The 17,499-nt window shown below is 39.2% G+C and overlaps 1 protein-coding gene across 1 annotated transcript in view; it reads left to right on the forward strand.

Annotated features, from left to right (window-relative positions):
* Positions 1–641: 641 nt before the first annotated feature.
* The window catches only part of apaf1 (apoptotic peptidase activating factor 1), a 53,955-nt gene continuing 37,097 nt past the window's right edge, over positions 642–17,499 (forward strand). The window contains exons 1-21 of the mRNA XM_008278886.1: positions 642–764; positions 2,369–2,550; positions 3,679–3,868; positions 4,157–4,354; positions 4,696–4,885; positions 5,661–5,773; positions 5,917–6,048; positions 6,989–7,227; positions 7,428–7,595; positions 7,836–7,967; positions 8,406–8,519; positions 9,280–9,464; positions 9,696–9,822; positions 10,218–10,343; positions 11,074–11,214; positions 11,337–11,462; positions 11,975–12,121; positions 13,654–13,782; positions 13,970–14,095; positions 15,858–15,977; positions 16,147–16,272. Coding sequence (XP_008277108.1) covers positions 2,407–2,550; positions 3,679–3,868; positions 4,157–4,354; positions 4,696–4,885; positions 5,661–5,773; positions 5,917–6,048; positions 6,989–7,227; positions 7,428–7,595; positions 7,836–7,967; positions 8,406–8,519; positions 9,280–9,464; positions 9,696–9,822; positions 10,218–10,343; positions 11,074–11,214; positions 11,337–11,462; positions 11,975–12,121; positions 13,654–13,782; positions 13,970–14,095; positions 15,858–15,977; positions 16,147–16,272 — 2,973 coding nt within the window. The 5' untranslated portion in view covers positions 642–764; positions 2,369–2,406. The remainder of the gene's footprint in view (positions 765–2,368; positions 2,551–3,678; positions 3,869–4,156; positions 4,355–4,695; positions 4,886–5,660; positions 5,774–5,916; positions 6,049–6,988; positions 7,228–7,427; positions 7,596–7,835; positions 7,968–8,405; positions 8,520–9,279; positions 9,465–9,695; positions 9,823–10,217; positions 10,344–11,073; positions 11,215–11,336; positions 11,463–11,974; positions 12,122–13,653; positions 13,783–13,969; positions 14,096–15,857; positions 15,978–16,146; positions 16,273–17,499) is intronic.

The following is a 17,499-nucleotide window of genomic DNA, read 5'->3' on the forward strand; positions in this document are numbered from 1 at the left end:
TACAGCATTATACAGTTTAACTACTTATAGCTCCTCATAATTGCATTATCAGTGCGTCAGTGTACAGTGCAATAAACAACATGCTCTCATCACCTCTATCACCAGGCAGTATCGTTGCCTTCAGGTACAGTCAGGAAATCGAAAAATTATGACATGCAAACACAGGTGAACGCGTTTTGTTATGATTTCTTGTTCCAAAAGTTAGACACTGTAATATTTAATAGATAGAAAGCGTTGATGCAATGTTGTATATTCTGGGAGAATATACAAAACACAAAAATTCTTGACTAAATTACCTAAAAAATGCCAAAAGTAAGTCAGTCAGACCCATTTCTCCCACTTATGAATCGCAACAGCGCCTAATTGCATCGGTTTACAAATAAACAACAGCTGTTGAAATGAATCATCTTATGTGAGATATTACCTTGTTGTAAACAGTGAACAAAGGTTGTAAATGTTTGTATTTACGACAGAGAAGTAGAGCTTGAATGCAGCATCAGTTTGCCCAGTTACACGTTCGCTAAACTCATGAGCTCATCAGTCACGTGGTTTGAATCTAGCCCCGGGATTGGCTGCGTCACGCCGGGGCAGTTGTTATTGTTGTGGATCAGGAAGCTCTTCTTTCAAAATTGGGCGTATAGTATAGCATTGACACTGAGGACCAAACTGTCAATTTACTCATTTGAATCTTTAAAACGTGACTTTACTTTACAGCCAGACACTGTTCAACAAATATCGGCCTCGTTAAACAAAAGAAGATATTCGTAAGTATCTGCTGGTGGCTACTTTCTTTGTTTCATTATGTTGTCGAGTCAAAGTGAGTGAACTTGTCTAGACATGTGTTGAAATGAGCTGAGTGTACCACACTAGCGATAGTAAGATACTTCCTCCATATTAGTATGTAAGAACAAATTAAAGTCAAGTCCAAACATACGGTATCTATGTTTATTCATTCACTGACAGGCAGTGCAGAGCTGTCAGAAAGTGACAAAGCTCTCCCCAGAATTGTGTTGATACTAGAAGAAATTAATCCACGATAGACTATCTGAATTTTTTGCTTAGTAATATCTACGTGAACAATCAGTTCCGTTTTCACTTTTGGGCTCTACCTGTTTCCCCTTTTGCTCTTTGTACGACAAGTCCACTGAATGTCTCCACGTCCTTTTGTGTATTTTTGGGCTGTCTTTCATTAAGGATTGGACCTACTGATTATTTTCAGTGGTTACTGTGTTATTTTATAGACTAATGGGGAAATCATCATTACAACTACTCATTAAAATTTCTCACAGCCTCAGGTAAAGTCCTCTAACAGCTGGTTTTACACAGTAATGAAATATGAAAGTAGTTGTAGAATAATTATTGACAAATTACTTTAGTGTACCGTTTAAAACATATATATATTTAACAATTTGAAAGTAATTTTAGCCCTTTATTTAAGAGTAAATGACAGAGATGTCAGGGATCCATACATAATGAAAATAATTCTGACTGTAATGTAGGTGTGTGTACAGAAGTGTATGCATCATGACAATAAAAAGTATAAAAAGGATTCTGATTCTGCAAGTAACAGAATAGGTGACATGCAAACAAGCTATACTCAAAATCCCAAAGTCAAAGCTGTTACGATGTGAAGATACTCCTGCCATTCCTCAAGACCCTTCTCAACCAGATAACCTCCCAGCTTTATAAGCCCGTAATAATTTAACTGAGCTGCTGTATTCCGACACTAGTCTTTAAATTTTGAGCAGTCCTGCCCCCTCACTGTCTTATAGGTGAGCAATCATAGCCGTTTTGATGACTTTCTAAAGCTGCTTCTGCTAACTCTAAAATGTCTCACAAGCTAAGAACACAAAAGGTTCTGCTGTTGGCAGCAAGAGTGAATTCAAGAGTCTTCCTTCACCCCCAGTATCTGAAGAACAGAAGATTCAATGAATTGTTTTATATTATTAATGGCAACATCTCTGCAATGATCGGAAAAAAATCCTTATTGTTGTTAGTGCTGTGGAAACTGTTGCTGAGGGACATTCAACGATGGTAGAAGACCTGTTTGAAATCAATAAACAAGGACTGGTTTGGTTACTGTGTGTCCATATTGTGCTTCAGTGAAACCTAAACTCTGCTGGTTTTACTGTTTACTCCTCTTCTACTCTCTGCGCACACATATAGCCTACTGCTAAATTCTCAATATACCTGTTTGTATTTGCATATTTTCTTGTTTTTGTTAATGACTGAAACGCAGCCCATTAAGACTACATCTTAAACAACAGTCGCTTTAGAGCCATTTCCAAACTACTGCTCTGCACAGCTGATATATATATATATATTTTATTTTCATTTTATTTATTTGCATCCTCTCCATCAATTGCAGCGCATCGAGATCGTGCATGGTTGGTGTGTTGTGCAGAGATGGCGCTGGAGGAAGGGGCGCGGAGCTGTCTGCTGCGCTTTCGCCACAGACTGGAGCAGGACATCAAAGCCGGCTACCTGATGGACCACATGATCAGTGACGGTGTGATGACTGTGGATGAGGAGGAGAAGATCAGGATTAAGGTAAAATTATGCTGAAGGTGGCAGGGCACATGGGAAAACAATTAATCATTGGAAACCTATATTATTTTTGTGTCTTGTCGTTTTTTTTTTCTCCCAGCAGAGAGGTGGCTTTACCTTTTTCTTTATTTTAGTGAATTCTTGCCCTCCTTTCCTCGTGTTATATTTTACATGTACTGAGTTACCTTCATTGACTGATTCATGCCATTTGTTTTCCAAAGTTAGTGCCATTTTATGTGCAGGTCATAAAGTTGATCAACTTTCTTCCTCACCTTCTGCTCGCAGATATATTTTTTTACAAACTTTAATTTCACCCGGGCAACTTAAAGATGTGTCAGCACATTTTGCTTGGGGGTGCTGCTTAGGGAGACACAAACAGAATACTTATTGACTGCTGAAGGAGGTGAAGTAGCAACCTAGCCAATATGTGTGCTGAAATCCCTTCATAGTCTTTGAATTTAGCTTCAAGATTTCAGGGGTTTTCAATCTATTTTCTGGATAATGTGGTTCTGACCTTTGCACTTCTTACTCTTGTAGTGTATCTGCGTGTTTTATTACTACCATGATGATAAGCTTGCCTTGCAGAATCCCAGACTGTAAAACACAGGATCCCTCCATCAGATGTTTAAAGGTCCAGTCAGTGTGTGTGATTTACGGGGATCTATAAGTAGAAATGGAAAATACTACTCAAAATTCTGTTTTCATTTATGTACCATCACCTGAAAATAGCAATAGTTGTGTTTTCTTGAACTTAGAATGAAGCCTTTATTTTTACTTTATATTTAAAAGGGCCTTATACATTCTTAGCATTCTCATTAGGTCATTCTGCATGCTTTGGGGGGCAAGTAAGTGGTATTCAGTTGGTTGCAACATGCAACTTCACCACCAGATGCCACAAAAGCCTACAAAGGCTCGGGTAATTTCTGGAATATGACTGGCTTAGATGATTCAAGGAAGGCCAGGGAGTTACATAAGTAGTATTTCAGAAATGATGGTTGGACATCTAAGAACTTTTTCACAACTTTCTCTGGCTTAGTTATGTAAATCATGTACTGTTTCATCAGCTCACATAACATAGCAGCATGTCAAAAGCATAGTCCTCATCTCATCTCTGATATTTCACCTCTCCAGCCCACCAGAAAGGATCAGGCTGCAGCCCTGCTGGAACTCTTACTGATGAAAGACAATCGTGCCTACATCTCTTTCTACAACGCCCTGGTCAAGGAGGCATACGATGATTTGGCACATATGCTCCACGGCGACCTACCGTGCGTTGTACCTGATGCACATAAGAGCTCCTCTGATAGCCTTACATCTTATGGTGAGATGTGGGAAGCTGTGGGTGGAGAGAGTGGAGGTCTGGAAGGCTGTGCTGTCAGTGCGTGGGAGTCCATGAGTGTTCGAGAAAAAAAGTTATGTGAAGACACTGCTTGTTGTGTGGGTGCTGTTTTGGTTATAAGGTCAATCAGCAGTCTTGTAAACACAGTTTCCTTCTTATTATTATTAAAGTCCTTGGTGTCTTCTTTTGCATTTTCAAAATTCTACAGTCATTCACAGCTGATGTGTTTGCACAGTGTTTATGTCAATCCCCTTCTGGTTTGTCTAACAGTCCAGACGGTGCTTAGTGAAGGCGGAGTGCCACAGAGGCCCGTGGTGTTTGTCAGCAGACCAGAGCTGGTGAACCGGGTCAGGGAGAAACTGTACCGGCTCCAGAAGGATACTGGCTGGGTCACGGTCTTCGGCATGGCCGGCTCGGGCAAGTCTGTCCTCGCTGCCGAGGCTGTCAGACACCATGGACTCATCGAAGGTACACAATGTTTGACTGACTCTAATCAAGCACTAATGATCAAATATTGATTTTCATGAAACAATCAAGAATTCAAGAAATGAAAACTAATTCAAATGAAAAAGTTGTAATCATCTTGGACTGATATACTTTGTGTGTCCTGCTAAGTGTCACAGATCACTAATGGACTGATTTATCTAGGTAGATAGTGCTTCATTGTCATTAACAAGCCATGAAATGCCAACGTGATAACACTCAAATGTGAGAGCATAGCTTCAAACGCAGTTATCTAACAATTATTTCTCTGTAGCTTCTCACCCTCTGCTTCGTAGACTAAGTTGTTTTCCTTTCCGTGTCTCCAGACTGTTTTCCTGGAGGTATCCACTGGCTGGCCATTGGTCAGCTGGACAAGCCGGACCTGCTGGTGAAGATGCAGTCATTGTGTTTTCGTCTGGAGCAGGGCCTGGATTCCCAGTCCCTCTCCAGGCCCCCCACCTCTCTGGATGAAGCCAAGGAGCGTCTGCGCTTCCTCATGCTGCGGAGATATCCCAGGTTACTACCTTGAGATGATCGTGATCTGCTTTCCTAGCGTCTTGTTCAAAGTCTGCTGTCAAATCAAGATACAAAATTGAGGCTCAAGGGAATAGGACCAGTTCGGTTGAGCATAAAATATCTTTACTGTCAAATTTAAAACAATGAATAATAAATAAGTAGCATCTACATGGAGAACATGCAATAATTACCACAACTTTATTTTATGTAGACAACTACACTCAGCATGTGTATCTTCAGCCATTTCTGCAAATTTTACTTTTTTTAACAGGTAAGATAAGCGAGGACACAAAAACAATCAAATTATTAAGAATAATGAATCGAAAATGAATTCAATCTTTGGTGACAAACAATTTAATCATTTATAAATAAAATAAAAAATAAAATTACAAGAAACAAAGTAAAAAAAATAAAAAATAAAGCAGGAGGATTTCAAATTGCAAGAACTTAGAACAAGGAATTACATGACTATAAATGCACATTTAGGTTGGTATTTATTTAGTTACTGAACCAGCTAGATTTCAATAGCAGCTTTAAATGGTGTTTTGGTATCAGTAGGTGTTTCAGTAGGATGTATGCAGACATTTACAAGACAGGTTTTGGATGAACATTTTAGTGAAAGCTAAACTCTTGTTTAGAAGGGTTAAAGAAAAAAGCAGAGATCAGATACTAACTTGTGATATTTTATTCTTTTTTTCATTAAATGCTTATATGTCATGTTAAGTCTGATCAGTGTGGTGGGAAACATCTTTTTCCTTGTTGGTGTCCTTTTTAGATCTCTGCTGATTCTAGATGACATCTGGGATAGTACAGTGCTGAAGGCGTTTGATATCCACTGTCGGATACTTCTAACCACCAGAAATAGAAGCCTTACTGACACTGTTAGCGGTATGTGCCTCATTGTTGACTCTGGTCACAATACGCATGCAAATTTGACAAAGTGAAGCCTTCTGTGATTACTTTTCTTTACACTAAAAATGCAGTTGTAACTAAAAAGATCTGTGCACTGCATTTGTGCTTTTATGTTGTAGGTGCTAAACATGAGGTGGGAGTGCAGAGTGGTCTGGATGAAAACAAGGGGCTGGAGATCCTTGCTCTGTACACTAAAATTAAGCCTCACGGGCTTCCTGAGGAGGCTCGCAGCATCGTAAGAGAGTGTAAAGGTTTGTAAACTGACATGCTGTAATGCAATCTGTATGTGCGAACAAAGGTACAAATTTAAGTCCATATTTGCTAGTATTGGTGATGTAAGTACATTTTTAACATTAGAAAACACACATCACTTTGATTTAGTCGTTTAATTGTAATTTAGTTAAGTTGTAATTATTTATAACCCTGTTATAGTTTCTGGTCATTTTTTTGCTCCTCGAACATTTTTACTCAGCGTGGACTCAGTTCTCACTGCAATATAAAGTCCTGCACCTCTTGGAAACAGCACAACCATGACTACAAGTAGAGAGAACTCACAAAGGTCCTTTGTGCCATGTAACATAGTTAGAATGCCATAGACTATGACAAAAAGCAAAGCTTGAATTTCTTTGATTTCTTTGTTTGTCTCCTATCTGCTCTTTGTAAACATGGCTGGCAGTTCAGCCCAGTTCAGCGGAAAAGTCCTTGAATTCATGTTATGTGACTGTTTTTCAAAGCTGAGTCAATAATTGCTTCACAGTCACAGCGAGGAGCACGTCAGTTTTTATTTGTTTTTTAATTAAAAATTTTTTTTTTTTTTTTTTTTAACATAATGTGGTTATTACAAATCCCANATTTTTGATGAAATATCAAGATTTTAAGGTTAGATTCAGTTAAACTTTCTGACTGAACAGCGTATCACAAATAGTTAGCTCAAGTACTGGTGTGAGAATTGAAAGTCATGGAGTCTTTCTGTTTTTACAGTTTCTGACTTTGATAAGCAGTATAATTTTGGTGATTTTATTTTTTAAAAAAGTGTATATTTACATTGATGTACATGAGGTTCAGAGGATAAAAAGAACTATCTGTCAGTCTTGTGTTTTGTGCAGGTTCAAGTCTTATTGTTTTGGGATCATACTTACATAATTCTGCTTTTAACACACAAGTTTTCTTTTTCTTTCTGACCCATGCCAGGCTCCCCTCTGGTGGTGTCTCTGATTGGGGCTTTGCTCAAAGACAAACCCAACCGTTGGAGCTACTACCTCCGCCAGCTGCAGCAGAAACAGTTTAAACGTATTCGGAAGTCGTCATCTTACGACTACGATGCCCTGGATCAGGCCATGGCCGCGAGCATTGAGGTCCTACCTGACGAGCATCGAGAGCTCTACAAGGACTTAACTGTGCTGGAGAAGGACATCAAAGTCCCTGCTAAGGTTAGGTTCGACTACACAACACAAGACACTTATGATTGCTGTCATATGTCCATCAGTGGAACATGACACTGATGTTCTTTATTTACATTATAAAGCTTTTAGTGGTTCAGTCACCGAATGTGGTGAATTTCCAGAAAGTAATCAGTTTTATTTTGCACATTGTTTTCAGTTCATGCAGTCAGAGTTATTTCCTCTCCCAGGTGCTGTCTGTTCTGTGGGATCTGGAGCCGGAGGAGGTGGAGGACATTCTCCAGGAGTTTGTTGACAAGTCTCTGCTTTTTGTGGACAGTCACAACAAACCCTACCTGTACTACCTTCACGACCTCCAGCTGGACTTCCTCGTGGAGCAGAATCGAACCCAGCTCGAGGTCAGTCTGTTCACAACTTGAGGGGAACTCAAGTTTTTAGAGTTCAGACTTATCAAGTGACTAAGGCAATTATGCTAGAAGGCGTAAGAGGCCATGTAGCTGATTTGCTGCAGTGGTTTTACAACAGCATAATAAATAAATAGCATTAACAACATAATTAGCAAATACTTAATAATTATTGCTTCTTGTCTAGTGCTTTACCACGACATGCATTTTGTAAAGTATGTGTTTGTGTTTCAGATCCTTCACAGTAAGGTGGTGAATCAGTACCAACAGCACTACAGAGATGGTCCTCCCACCTCAGGAGATGAGGAATGTCTCTACTGGATCAGATTCTTGACCTACCATATGGCCAAAGCCAACCTCTCACAGGTAAAACACACACATACTGGGAGGCCAGCTAATCCAGGATTTTTACCTATTGACGTTCCAGTACAATCGTAGATGCTTTTGCAATGATTTTTTAAAATTCAATCAAGTATTTGAGTTAAAATGGATTAAAAACAAAATTAGCTGTGAAAAGTTTTTGTTTTCTGAATCTGATCAAATATAAACCAGTGCGGAACATTTGATTACACCAGTCATGATTGTTCCTCATAATTTCCATTTCATTATATGCATCGATTCTGGGAAAACATTCTTATTGATATGGTAAAATTAACTGAGCTCATATTGCACAGCCGTGTACAAACACTTTGCAGAGCCGCTGTACATGGCAGTGGATTGATAGCAGGGTGTTATTTCTCCAGTCTGTCTATATTTTTCTCCTTTGTTCACCATGTCTCTTGACCTGTTTGTCACTCTGTTTAGGAGCTGTACTCCCTCATGTTCTCTCTGGATTGGATCAGCACCAAGGCCCAGATAATGGGTCCAGCTCACCTCATCAATGACTACATGGAGTATGGATCCATTCTGGACAAAGAGGTCAGCAGACATGAAGCGCTTTATGAAACAATCTGGCTACTGTGTGGGTGTTATTTAAAGATTTCTACTGTCACAAGACAAAGATAAAGGGTGAGGATGCTTCCCATTCCCCTTCATTAAAATGGGACGCAAGTCCCTCTCGAGGGGACAAATACAGGTTTAGAAGTCCGTCTGTCCTTCTTGCTCTTGCCCCCCCTCTGTGAAACTTTGTGAATTAAATAAAGCGTGACCCTCTATTATCTTTCCCCCAAGTTGTTTTTGATTATCTCATTTACAAAGACAAGTTTATTGTCCTTCCATGTTTTGGATGTCCCCTGCTCCCTTACCAATTTTCATCATTGCAAGACGGCAGATTTGATAAGTGGCAAATGGTTTATTAGACGCAAGCGGGGAAGCATGGAGCTGTGATGCGTAACTCCCACACCGGTTTTATGAGGACATGCAAAGTAAGAAGGCTCCGAAATTTCTGAGGCAATAGTAATTTACTATTTTTTATACCAAAGTAACAATTTAATCTTGTGTCTCGTGGGTTATCAGTGATTTTCAGTGAATGTTCTTCGTCCTTGCCTGGATAAATTGATGGGTGCTGAAATGAGAATAAATACAATCATTATGCAAAGTTATGTGTTGAGATCAGATTACTTAAAGATTAACCATTTTTTGTCATTATATTGAGGGACCGATTGTTGTGTAGTTTTCATTTAATGATATGTACAGCTTTCAGTGGACTGAAGTATGTTCACATTTTTTCTCCTCCCAGAACAGCGAAGTGCGAAGTCAGTTCCAGGAGTTTCTGTCTCAGAACGGCCACCAGCTGGAGGAGCGTCCTTTCCCTGACGTTGTGCAGCTCGCTCTGTCTCAGCCACACAACTCTGAGGTGCACAGACAGGCCCGGCTACAGGCTCAGGACCGGACCAGCGCTGGGAAACTCTACTTTGATCTAGTGTATGACAACAAGCATTTTTCGCGTGGTGCTCTTAAAAAATAACATCAAAATCAAGTTGTTTTAACCTTTTTGTGCATCTTAAGATAAGTCATGTATTGTATTAAATTAGCCTTTATTTTCTTTGCATCTTCTGTTACTGGGTATTTATGTAAAATGGTGACACCTCATGTAAATTGAATCCAGTGTGACTGAGTTTTGACAATTCTTGTGCATGTGGGGTTTTTGTGCAGGAATAAGAGCAGCGTAGAGAATCTGTCCCGTTTGGTGATCCACCCCCACCAGGGCTCCATCTACTCTGCCTGCTTCTCTCATGATGGAACCAAAATTGCCTCTTGTGGAGCAAGCAAGACACTCAAGGTAACCATGCAGTCAGTGCATGTTTTTTTTGTGTAAAGTCATGAAGGGCAAACAGTTTCCATGGAGACAAACTGCTGGAAAATATGAAAAGCACATCACTTTTTCAAGCCACAAGAAGTATGTATTGGTAAAAAGGCAGCATTGCTGTTGCAGAGACCATATCAGGTTCAAACATAGGTGTGCATGTGGTTTATTTGATCATTTATTGTTATGCAGATTGTTACATTTTGGTTATTTATTCAAAAAAATAACAGTAGATTCTCTGAAATCCCTGATATCTGAAACTGCTTTTTGCATCATAGCTGCAAGTAAAATTGTGTCTCCAATGAGCAATTTAGTGCTTTTACTGCATTTATTAATTGATGTTCAACTACTGTCCTGACCTGTGTGCTCAGGTGTTTAAAAGTACCTCGGGCGAGAAGCTCACAGAGATTCAGGCCCACGAAGACGAAGTGCTTTGTTGTGCCTTCTCCCCTGATGACCATCTCCTAGCAACCTGCTCTACTGACAGGAAAATCAAGGTAAGCAGTCCACAGGTCTGTTATGATCAACTTTATTACAGCAAACAAACAGGCATGTAAAACAGCACAACATGGCACGTGTTAACCCTCCAGGCATGATTTTTTACAGCCATAGGAAGTCCTGTATATCTGTAGAAACACAACAACCAGGCCTAGATGTAGAAAAATGTCCAAAATCTCTTTTGTGCACAATGACAGAGGGATGATGCCGTAAATCATAAATACTGGGTGGGCCCAGGTGTGAAAAATACTTTTTAAAAAAATTACATAATATAGATATTTGACTTATTGTATTTTGAGTTGCTGCCCTACTTGTTTGCTACCTGCTATGTGTAAACAACGGGTGCAGTTGAACCAAATTTTTTTTCATGTGCGTGTTGGTTGCAGCTGAGTCACTAATGGCTTCTTGGTTGTGCTGATCAGTGCAGAATCTTTCTTACAGAATCTAGTTACAGCATATCCTTTATTTATGGTACATCTGGTATTAAAACATGTACAATAATGTGATTTCGATGAAATATCGTGATTTTTAAACCTGGATTTGGACAGTTGTAAGGACAGTGAAGATGAGTTTGTCTGTTTTTATGGTTTCTGATGAATAATGTAATTTTGATGATTTTTAACTTAAAAAAAACAACAAAAAAACGTGCTTTTCAAACCCATTGGTGGGTTTTAGTTTAGCTTTTTTTTCCACTCGTTTATATCAGAATTCTTGACTTGTGTCTTTCAGGTGTGGAACGCAGAGCGCGCCATGCTACTGAGGGTTTTTGAGGAGGAGCACGAGGAGCAGATCAACCACTGTCAGTTCACCAACACAACTCAGCGCCTCCTGCTGGCCACATGCTCCAACGACGAATTCATGAACGTTAAGGTATGTTTTGCATCCATAAACCTGTTTTGCGTGTGCTTTATATTTACTTAGTTCTTTTTCTCATGACATCGCTCTGTTTGTTTTCCACTTTCAGTCTCACGTGTTTCTCTTTGCTTCTATAGCTGTGGAACCTCAACAAACCGTCCTCCCAGAACACCATGTTCGGGCACTTTGCGCCCGTCAGCCACTGCTGTTTCTCCCCTGATGACAGTTATTTGTCCACTTCCTCCAACGATGGCACCGTTAAGGTGACTGCCATTAAACCCGATACTCATAAAGCTGTCATTTCCAAAGCCGATGCACGATAAAACTGTACGTGATTCACATGGGCTGGGTGCACTCTGACATATTTTACTGTTATTTGTAACATCAGTGCAAGAGATCTTAGAGAAATAATTTGTGCATTTTAATAGGAAACTAGTTTTCTATATTTTTTGCACGTTTGAATAAGAACACAGAGTTAAGTTGTTGTTTAAAAAAAAAAAAAAAAATCAAAGGATCATTTGATTCCAGGAGAGCTTCAATTCACAGGAGAAAAGTAAAGTTGGGTAAATAAAGTAAACAAACAACTTCTATGACCATCTTTAATCTACATTTTGATGATAAAATAAAAGGTTTTCGGTATGGTAATTAATTTGTCTACTCTAAATATATCAACATTATACCTAGATTTGTATGATGTTGTGAAGCTTCACTTATTTGAGAACGTATTCTAATATCCTCCCCTCTCAATATTTTGTGTCTCCGATCATATATTCAGCTATTTCAAGTGTCGTCTGCCAACGAGTGGAAGACAATCGGTGTGAGGGACTTGGTTACAGAGAGCGATGAAGAGGTCCTCGTCAAGTGCAGCACCTGGACCGGAGACGGGAAACGCATCATATGTGCAGTCAGAAATGCTGTTCTGGTTAGTATTTAGTGTGGAAAATATAGTTATAAGTGAATCAGTTTGCATATTCAATCAGTGGCCATTCATGGTGTGGTTCGTTATTTTGTCGGGTAAATGTCTGATAAATCCAACAGCTCACTCGGTCCATCCTCGCTGCCCTTGTTCCTCTTGTGTTGTTTCATTGAAGGAGACAGGAAAGAGAGCCTGTTTGTCCGTCTGTCTTCTCGAGAGTCTAAAGAGTGTGTGTCCTGGTTATAAATGGGTGCAGCCCCTCCTTTCCTGAGCTTTCTAAAATCAGTCAGTCTTGTCCTGTAATCAGTCTGTCTGTGTCCTCTACGTCTTCATTCGTTCGTATTCTGGCAAACAACCCAAACACTGCAGAGATGTCTGAGCTTGTTTGTTTGGCCTTAAGAAGAGGGGAAAGGAGAACTTTTAAGCCCCAAATTTGCCTTATGTTTTAATCTGCCGGCACAACATGATATGTTTATTTGGATGTGTGAATATACTTATCACGGACGCTTCTATCAGCGTATGTAAACTGCAGTAAGAAGAAAATCCCAAATGTTTGTTTGAGGTCATTAGAGGCAGCATTGCCATTACATAATTTGTCCACCAGAGAGCATTTACAAGTTTGCTGATTGTAATAAAAAGCAGCCAGGACATTAATGCAGGATTTTTATATCAGTACAAATATTGTTATAGGTCTCGGAAATCTGGGATTGACCAAGCTTTAATATATAGCCAATAGTTATTGCATTAACCCCTTTAAACTCCAGCAGTTTTTCTGGGTTTTTGGTCATGTCACATTTTTACTTAGGGTTATTTTTCATTGCAATATAAAGTCCTGCATCTCTATGGAAACAGTCCAACTATGGCTAGAAGTAGAGAGAGCTCAAAAAAATGTTTTGTGCAGTTACAATGCCATAAATCATTTTAAAAAAATAAAAGCTGAATTTCCTAGATTATTTATTTTACAAAAATGGGGGAAAAATTGAGTCAATTTCCCACAAGTGTTACCAACACTGGAAAAAAAGCGACTCTACCTTCTATAAATATTTTACTAGTAACATAATTGGTCACAACAGAGTCACTAATGGCTTCTCAGTTACATCGAGGAACACAGAATTTTTTGCTTTTTACAGAATATGGTTGGTGCGATCGGTTCATTTTTGGCAATTTTTGAATAAGACAAGTGAAATAAAATTATTTTGAAGAAACATTGCTTTTGTTACAGAACAGCACAGCGTGGATGAATAATTCACGTACTGTTGTAAATTTAGCAATTCTTTCTATTTTCATAGTTTCTGGCTCAGATTTTTTTAAAGACAACCTGCCTTTTAAATCCACTGACGGGTTTTGGGTTTCAGAGGGTAAAAGGATGAGTGAATTGAAAAGAACTGAAATCTAATAATAACTAATAAATAAATAACTCTAACAAATAACTCATCTTATGTAACTGCAGCATTCATGATAGCATTTTAAATATGTTCTGACCAAGTGCAAAGGCGGAGTAGACACTGATTTGTTTTTTGTCTTTTTTCTTTTCGAAGGTGTTTGACGTGGAGACATCAGACATGTTGTTGGAGATCAGGACCAGTCGCCTGAGCACGGTGCAGTACTGTGACGCCTGTCCCACCACGAACCTGCTGGCCATCGCGTTTTCAAATTATACCGTGGAGGTAAACACACACTTATATGAGATTTTATTACGCTGAAAAGATAGATGTAGAAATAGATTTTTAAGTGAAAACGTTTACAAGCTGTCCGTCTGCTCTTTCTAACTAATTTTATGCTTATCTTTTGTACAAACTGTGGTAATGTGATGAGGTGTAAAATGCTCCATATTTATGCGTGTGTGTGTTCCAGCTGTGGGATCTTGAGGCCAATAAGAAGATGGCCGACTGCAGCGGTCACCTCAGTTGGGTCCAGCGTGTCCAGTTTTCTCCCGACGGGTCGCAGCTGCTCTCCTGCTCTGACGACCAGACTGTGAGGGTGAGTGTGTGATGAATCTACATCAGACTAGCAGCTTGTGGACATACTGTCAGTACTGTTCTAATTACCTCTTCTGACAGTAAAAACCAAAGTCATGCAATCATTGAACATCATACGTTCACTAATTGCAGTCTGTTTCCTCCTGCCAGCTGTTATGATTCACTTCCTAATGAGGAATGCTCAGGGATGGTATTGTAACTATAGTGCAAAAAAAACAAACATCTTCATTTTGTGTCAATGACGGCAGTGTATATTAACCATTTATAGCGCAGTATAAATGAAGACTTACAGAAACTGAGAAAGTGGTGTTTCACGCAGCTGTGGCTTGACTTGCTTTAGGCTTTTCTCTCTGCTATTTATGGAATGTAAACATGATTTTTTAAAAACTTGTTTGTCTTGACTCACCATTCCTCTAAACACGGCACTATGTGCTGTTAGCAGTGTAATAGCCATACAATATAAAGTCTATCTGCAGTTTAGCCTTCTGGGGTGGTGTTTAAAGCTTTTACAGTTGCTGTTTTATATCAGAACAGTAAAATGTGGTTGTTGTTTTCATGTAAGTTGAAATAAACACACTGGCCTTAGTAGTTTAAATTAGAACGATAATCACAAAGATCACGGAGACCAGTGCTTGATATTTGGGAACGATTTGTATGTGCGGCCGAAAAAATATGATTTTAGAGAAACCTAAACTCCAGCACAAGACTTAGATGAATGCCTTTGTTCATCTATGTTTTACATATGTTTAGTTGAGGAGAACTTTTCAGCATTTATCCTCCCATGGTGATACTCTTGATGTGTAACCAATCAGAGGACAGTGGTGAGAGACACGGCTGCATCGGTTTTTAAAATTAATTTCTTTTAGTGGAAATCGGTTAAGAAAAATAACTATTGATTTTCAGAAAAATAGAGAATATTGGATACCAAAAAGGACACCATGATTGGCCAGGCTGATAATTAATCAACCTCTTATTCTATATGACAAACTATATCTACAACGGAGCTTTCAGTAACAGCAACTAAAACCAGCCTAACTTGAACATTATATGTTAACTCCCATCTAATCTAAAATCTAATCCACCTGTAACTCAAATCTGCAGCAGCCTGAAATATACAGAACTATAAGAGTTAGTACAATTTAAATGTTTGAGGTACATATAATATTTCTATATGTACAATTGTCATGAACAGCGATGACGCTATAGAGACTAAAACGTTTGTTTGAGCCAGTATGTAAACACTTTTATTTTTGCTGTAAAGTTGAACATTTTAACATTGGGGTCAATGGGGATTGTCTCACTTTCAGAGCCCACCTCTAGTGGTTTTGTGAGGAACTGCAGTTTTTAGCATTCATTTTTCAATCCAACACATTGCCACGTAGTCAGTCTGGAGAAATTTTTTGTTAAACTGACCTGTCTCTTAGTTCCTGTTCCACCAATAAGAAAAAGCCTACCCAAACGAAAAGATCAGACCTGCAAAAGAAACGGAATTACCAGCATTCTTAAGTGTGTGTATTGGAGCTGTCAGACTTTAACAGGAACCTTGGTTTGAACTGCCAGGCAGACACTAATGACTTCTTTACTACCAGGGACAAATTATTCCAAGCGTTTCCTCTGCGGCATAATGATGATAAATTGAGGCTGCAAAGACGTCATTCAGGAGAACCAACATGAGATATGTGAAATGTAATTCTTTGCTCTTTCTCCTGAGGTTTCATACTTTATTCAGGCTTTACATGTCATATGTTTCTTTTTTTTTGCAGCTGTGGGAGACTAATAAGGTTCACACATCCTCAGCAATCTGCCTGAAGAGAGATTCTGACGTTCTCTTCAATGGTGAGGAAATCATCGTGTCAGCTGCAGACAACTGCAACAGACTGCAGGTGAGTTGCAGTGAAAATGGGTGTATAAATAAAGCGGGGCTGCTTGTCTGAAGCAGGAACATAAGGCAGAAATGTTTGTTTTTGTTTGAGTGTCTGCTCCGGTGCTGACAAATCTTACTGTATGTGCATATCAGGTTGCAATAAAAAACAATGTGTGTGTGTGTGTCAGGTGCGTGATGGCAGAACGGGATCGGTGCTGTTCCAGTCAGAGGAGAAATCATCCAGGATTAGGTGTACCTGTATGTGCAGGCAGCCCTCTGCTGTGGTCCTGGGCCAGGAGGACGGCACTGTGCAGGTAGAAAGCACACACGGGCTGAGTGAAACACCACAGAAATGATAACTGTTCTTTTTGACACTTCGCTTCAGTGACTAAACCAAAAAAAATAGATCGCATTTAAATTACTATAAAAGGAAAAAAAGCAGGTTCTGGGAAATTATGAGACATTTTTTGGCTAAACAGATCTGCAGTATAATCTACAGTGAAAATGATCTGGAGTTTCAGCCCTAATTTGTTCCACTGTAATATATAATTATATCTTTTTTAAAGTAAGAATTGTACAAGTCAGTCTGTCATTAGTGGGTCTTATCTGGCTTAAAGAATAGCTTAACATTTTGGGAAATAGATGAAAAGAGCACTACTTCTCTAATATCTATTCTTAAATATGAAACTGTGAAGGGAAAATTTGCTCAGCTTTAATCCCCTACCGGTGCCGCTTAAGCTGCTAACTAACATGTTTTATCTCATTACCTAATCCATGCAAAAACAGAAATGTAAATCCAATAAGTTTTGCTTCTTTTGTGGAGTCTCAACATGAGACAGCGCCAGGTTGGTGCTCTCTCTCTCTGCTGCCAGTCTTCATGCAAAGCTAATCTAATTGTCCCATGGCTACAGCTTTATATTTAACCTGCAGACATGAGTAGACGTGATAAGTGTGTTTCCCAAAACTGTTTCTGCTTCATTTAAATTTTTTTACACTGAATTTTAACATCTTTGCTGCAATTGTCCTTCGAGTAGTTTTCGCAGTTAATACTCAAGCAAACAAGTTTATTTATTTTTGTTGCAACTTCTCACTTTGGTGAGTAAAGACGTGTCTTTTTGTGCGACTGTGTAAATCTCTATTCCACGTTACTGTGGGAGGTGTTTTTCAGGCCGTGTTGAGTCATGAGATCTGACATTAGCGCTGTCGCCCTTTTTTATCTATGCTGTCAGCTGTACGTCAGGTCAGCTCCAAACACCTCTTTCATCTCCCTTCACCCGTTTCTATTTTGTCTGCCCCCTTTTTTTTTTTTTTTAACCTGTGATTTATATTCTCAACACTCTTCACTCCTGCTCTGTTTCTGCATTTCACATCTGTGTCACACACTTTTTTTGTTTTATTCCATCTTTTGGTTTGTTTATCTCTCTTCCTCCTTTGTTCTGCCTGTCCCCGTGCTCTCCTTGCTCCCCATCTCTTTGTCTTGGTGATGAATTGTTGTTTTCAGGCAGAGAATGAGATCGTACTCTGCTGTGTGGCAAGTGTGT

The sequence above is a fragment of the Stegastes partitus genome, unplaced genomic scaffold (genome assembly GCF_000690725.1).
Source record: "Stegastes partitus isolate 25-593 unplaced genomic scaffold, Stegastes_partitus-1.0.2 Scaffold136, whole genome shotgun sequence".
Classification (NCBI taxonomy): domain Eukaryota; kingdom Metazoa; phylum Chordata; class Actinopteri; family Pomacentridae; genus Stegastes; species Stegastes partitus.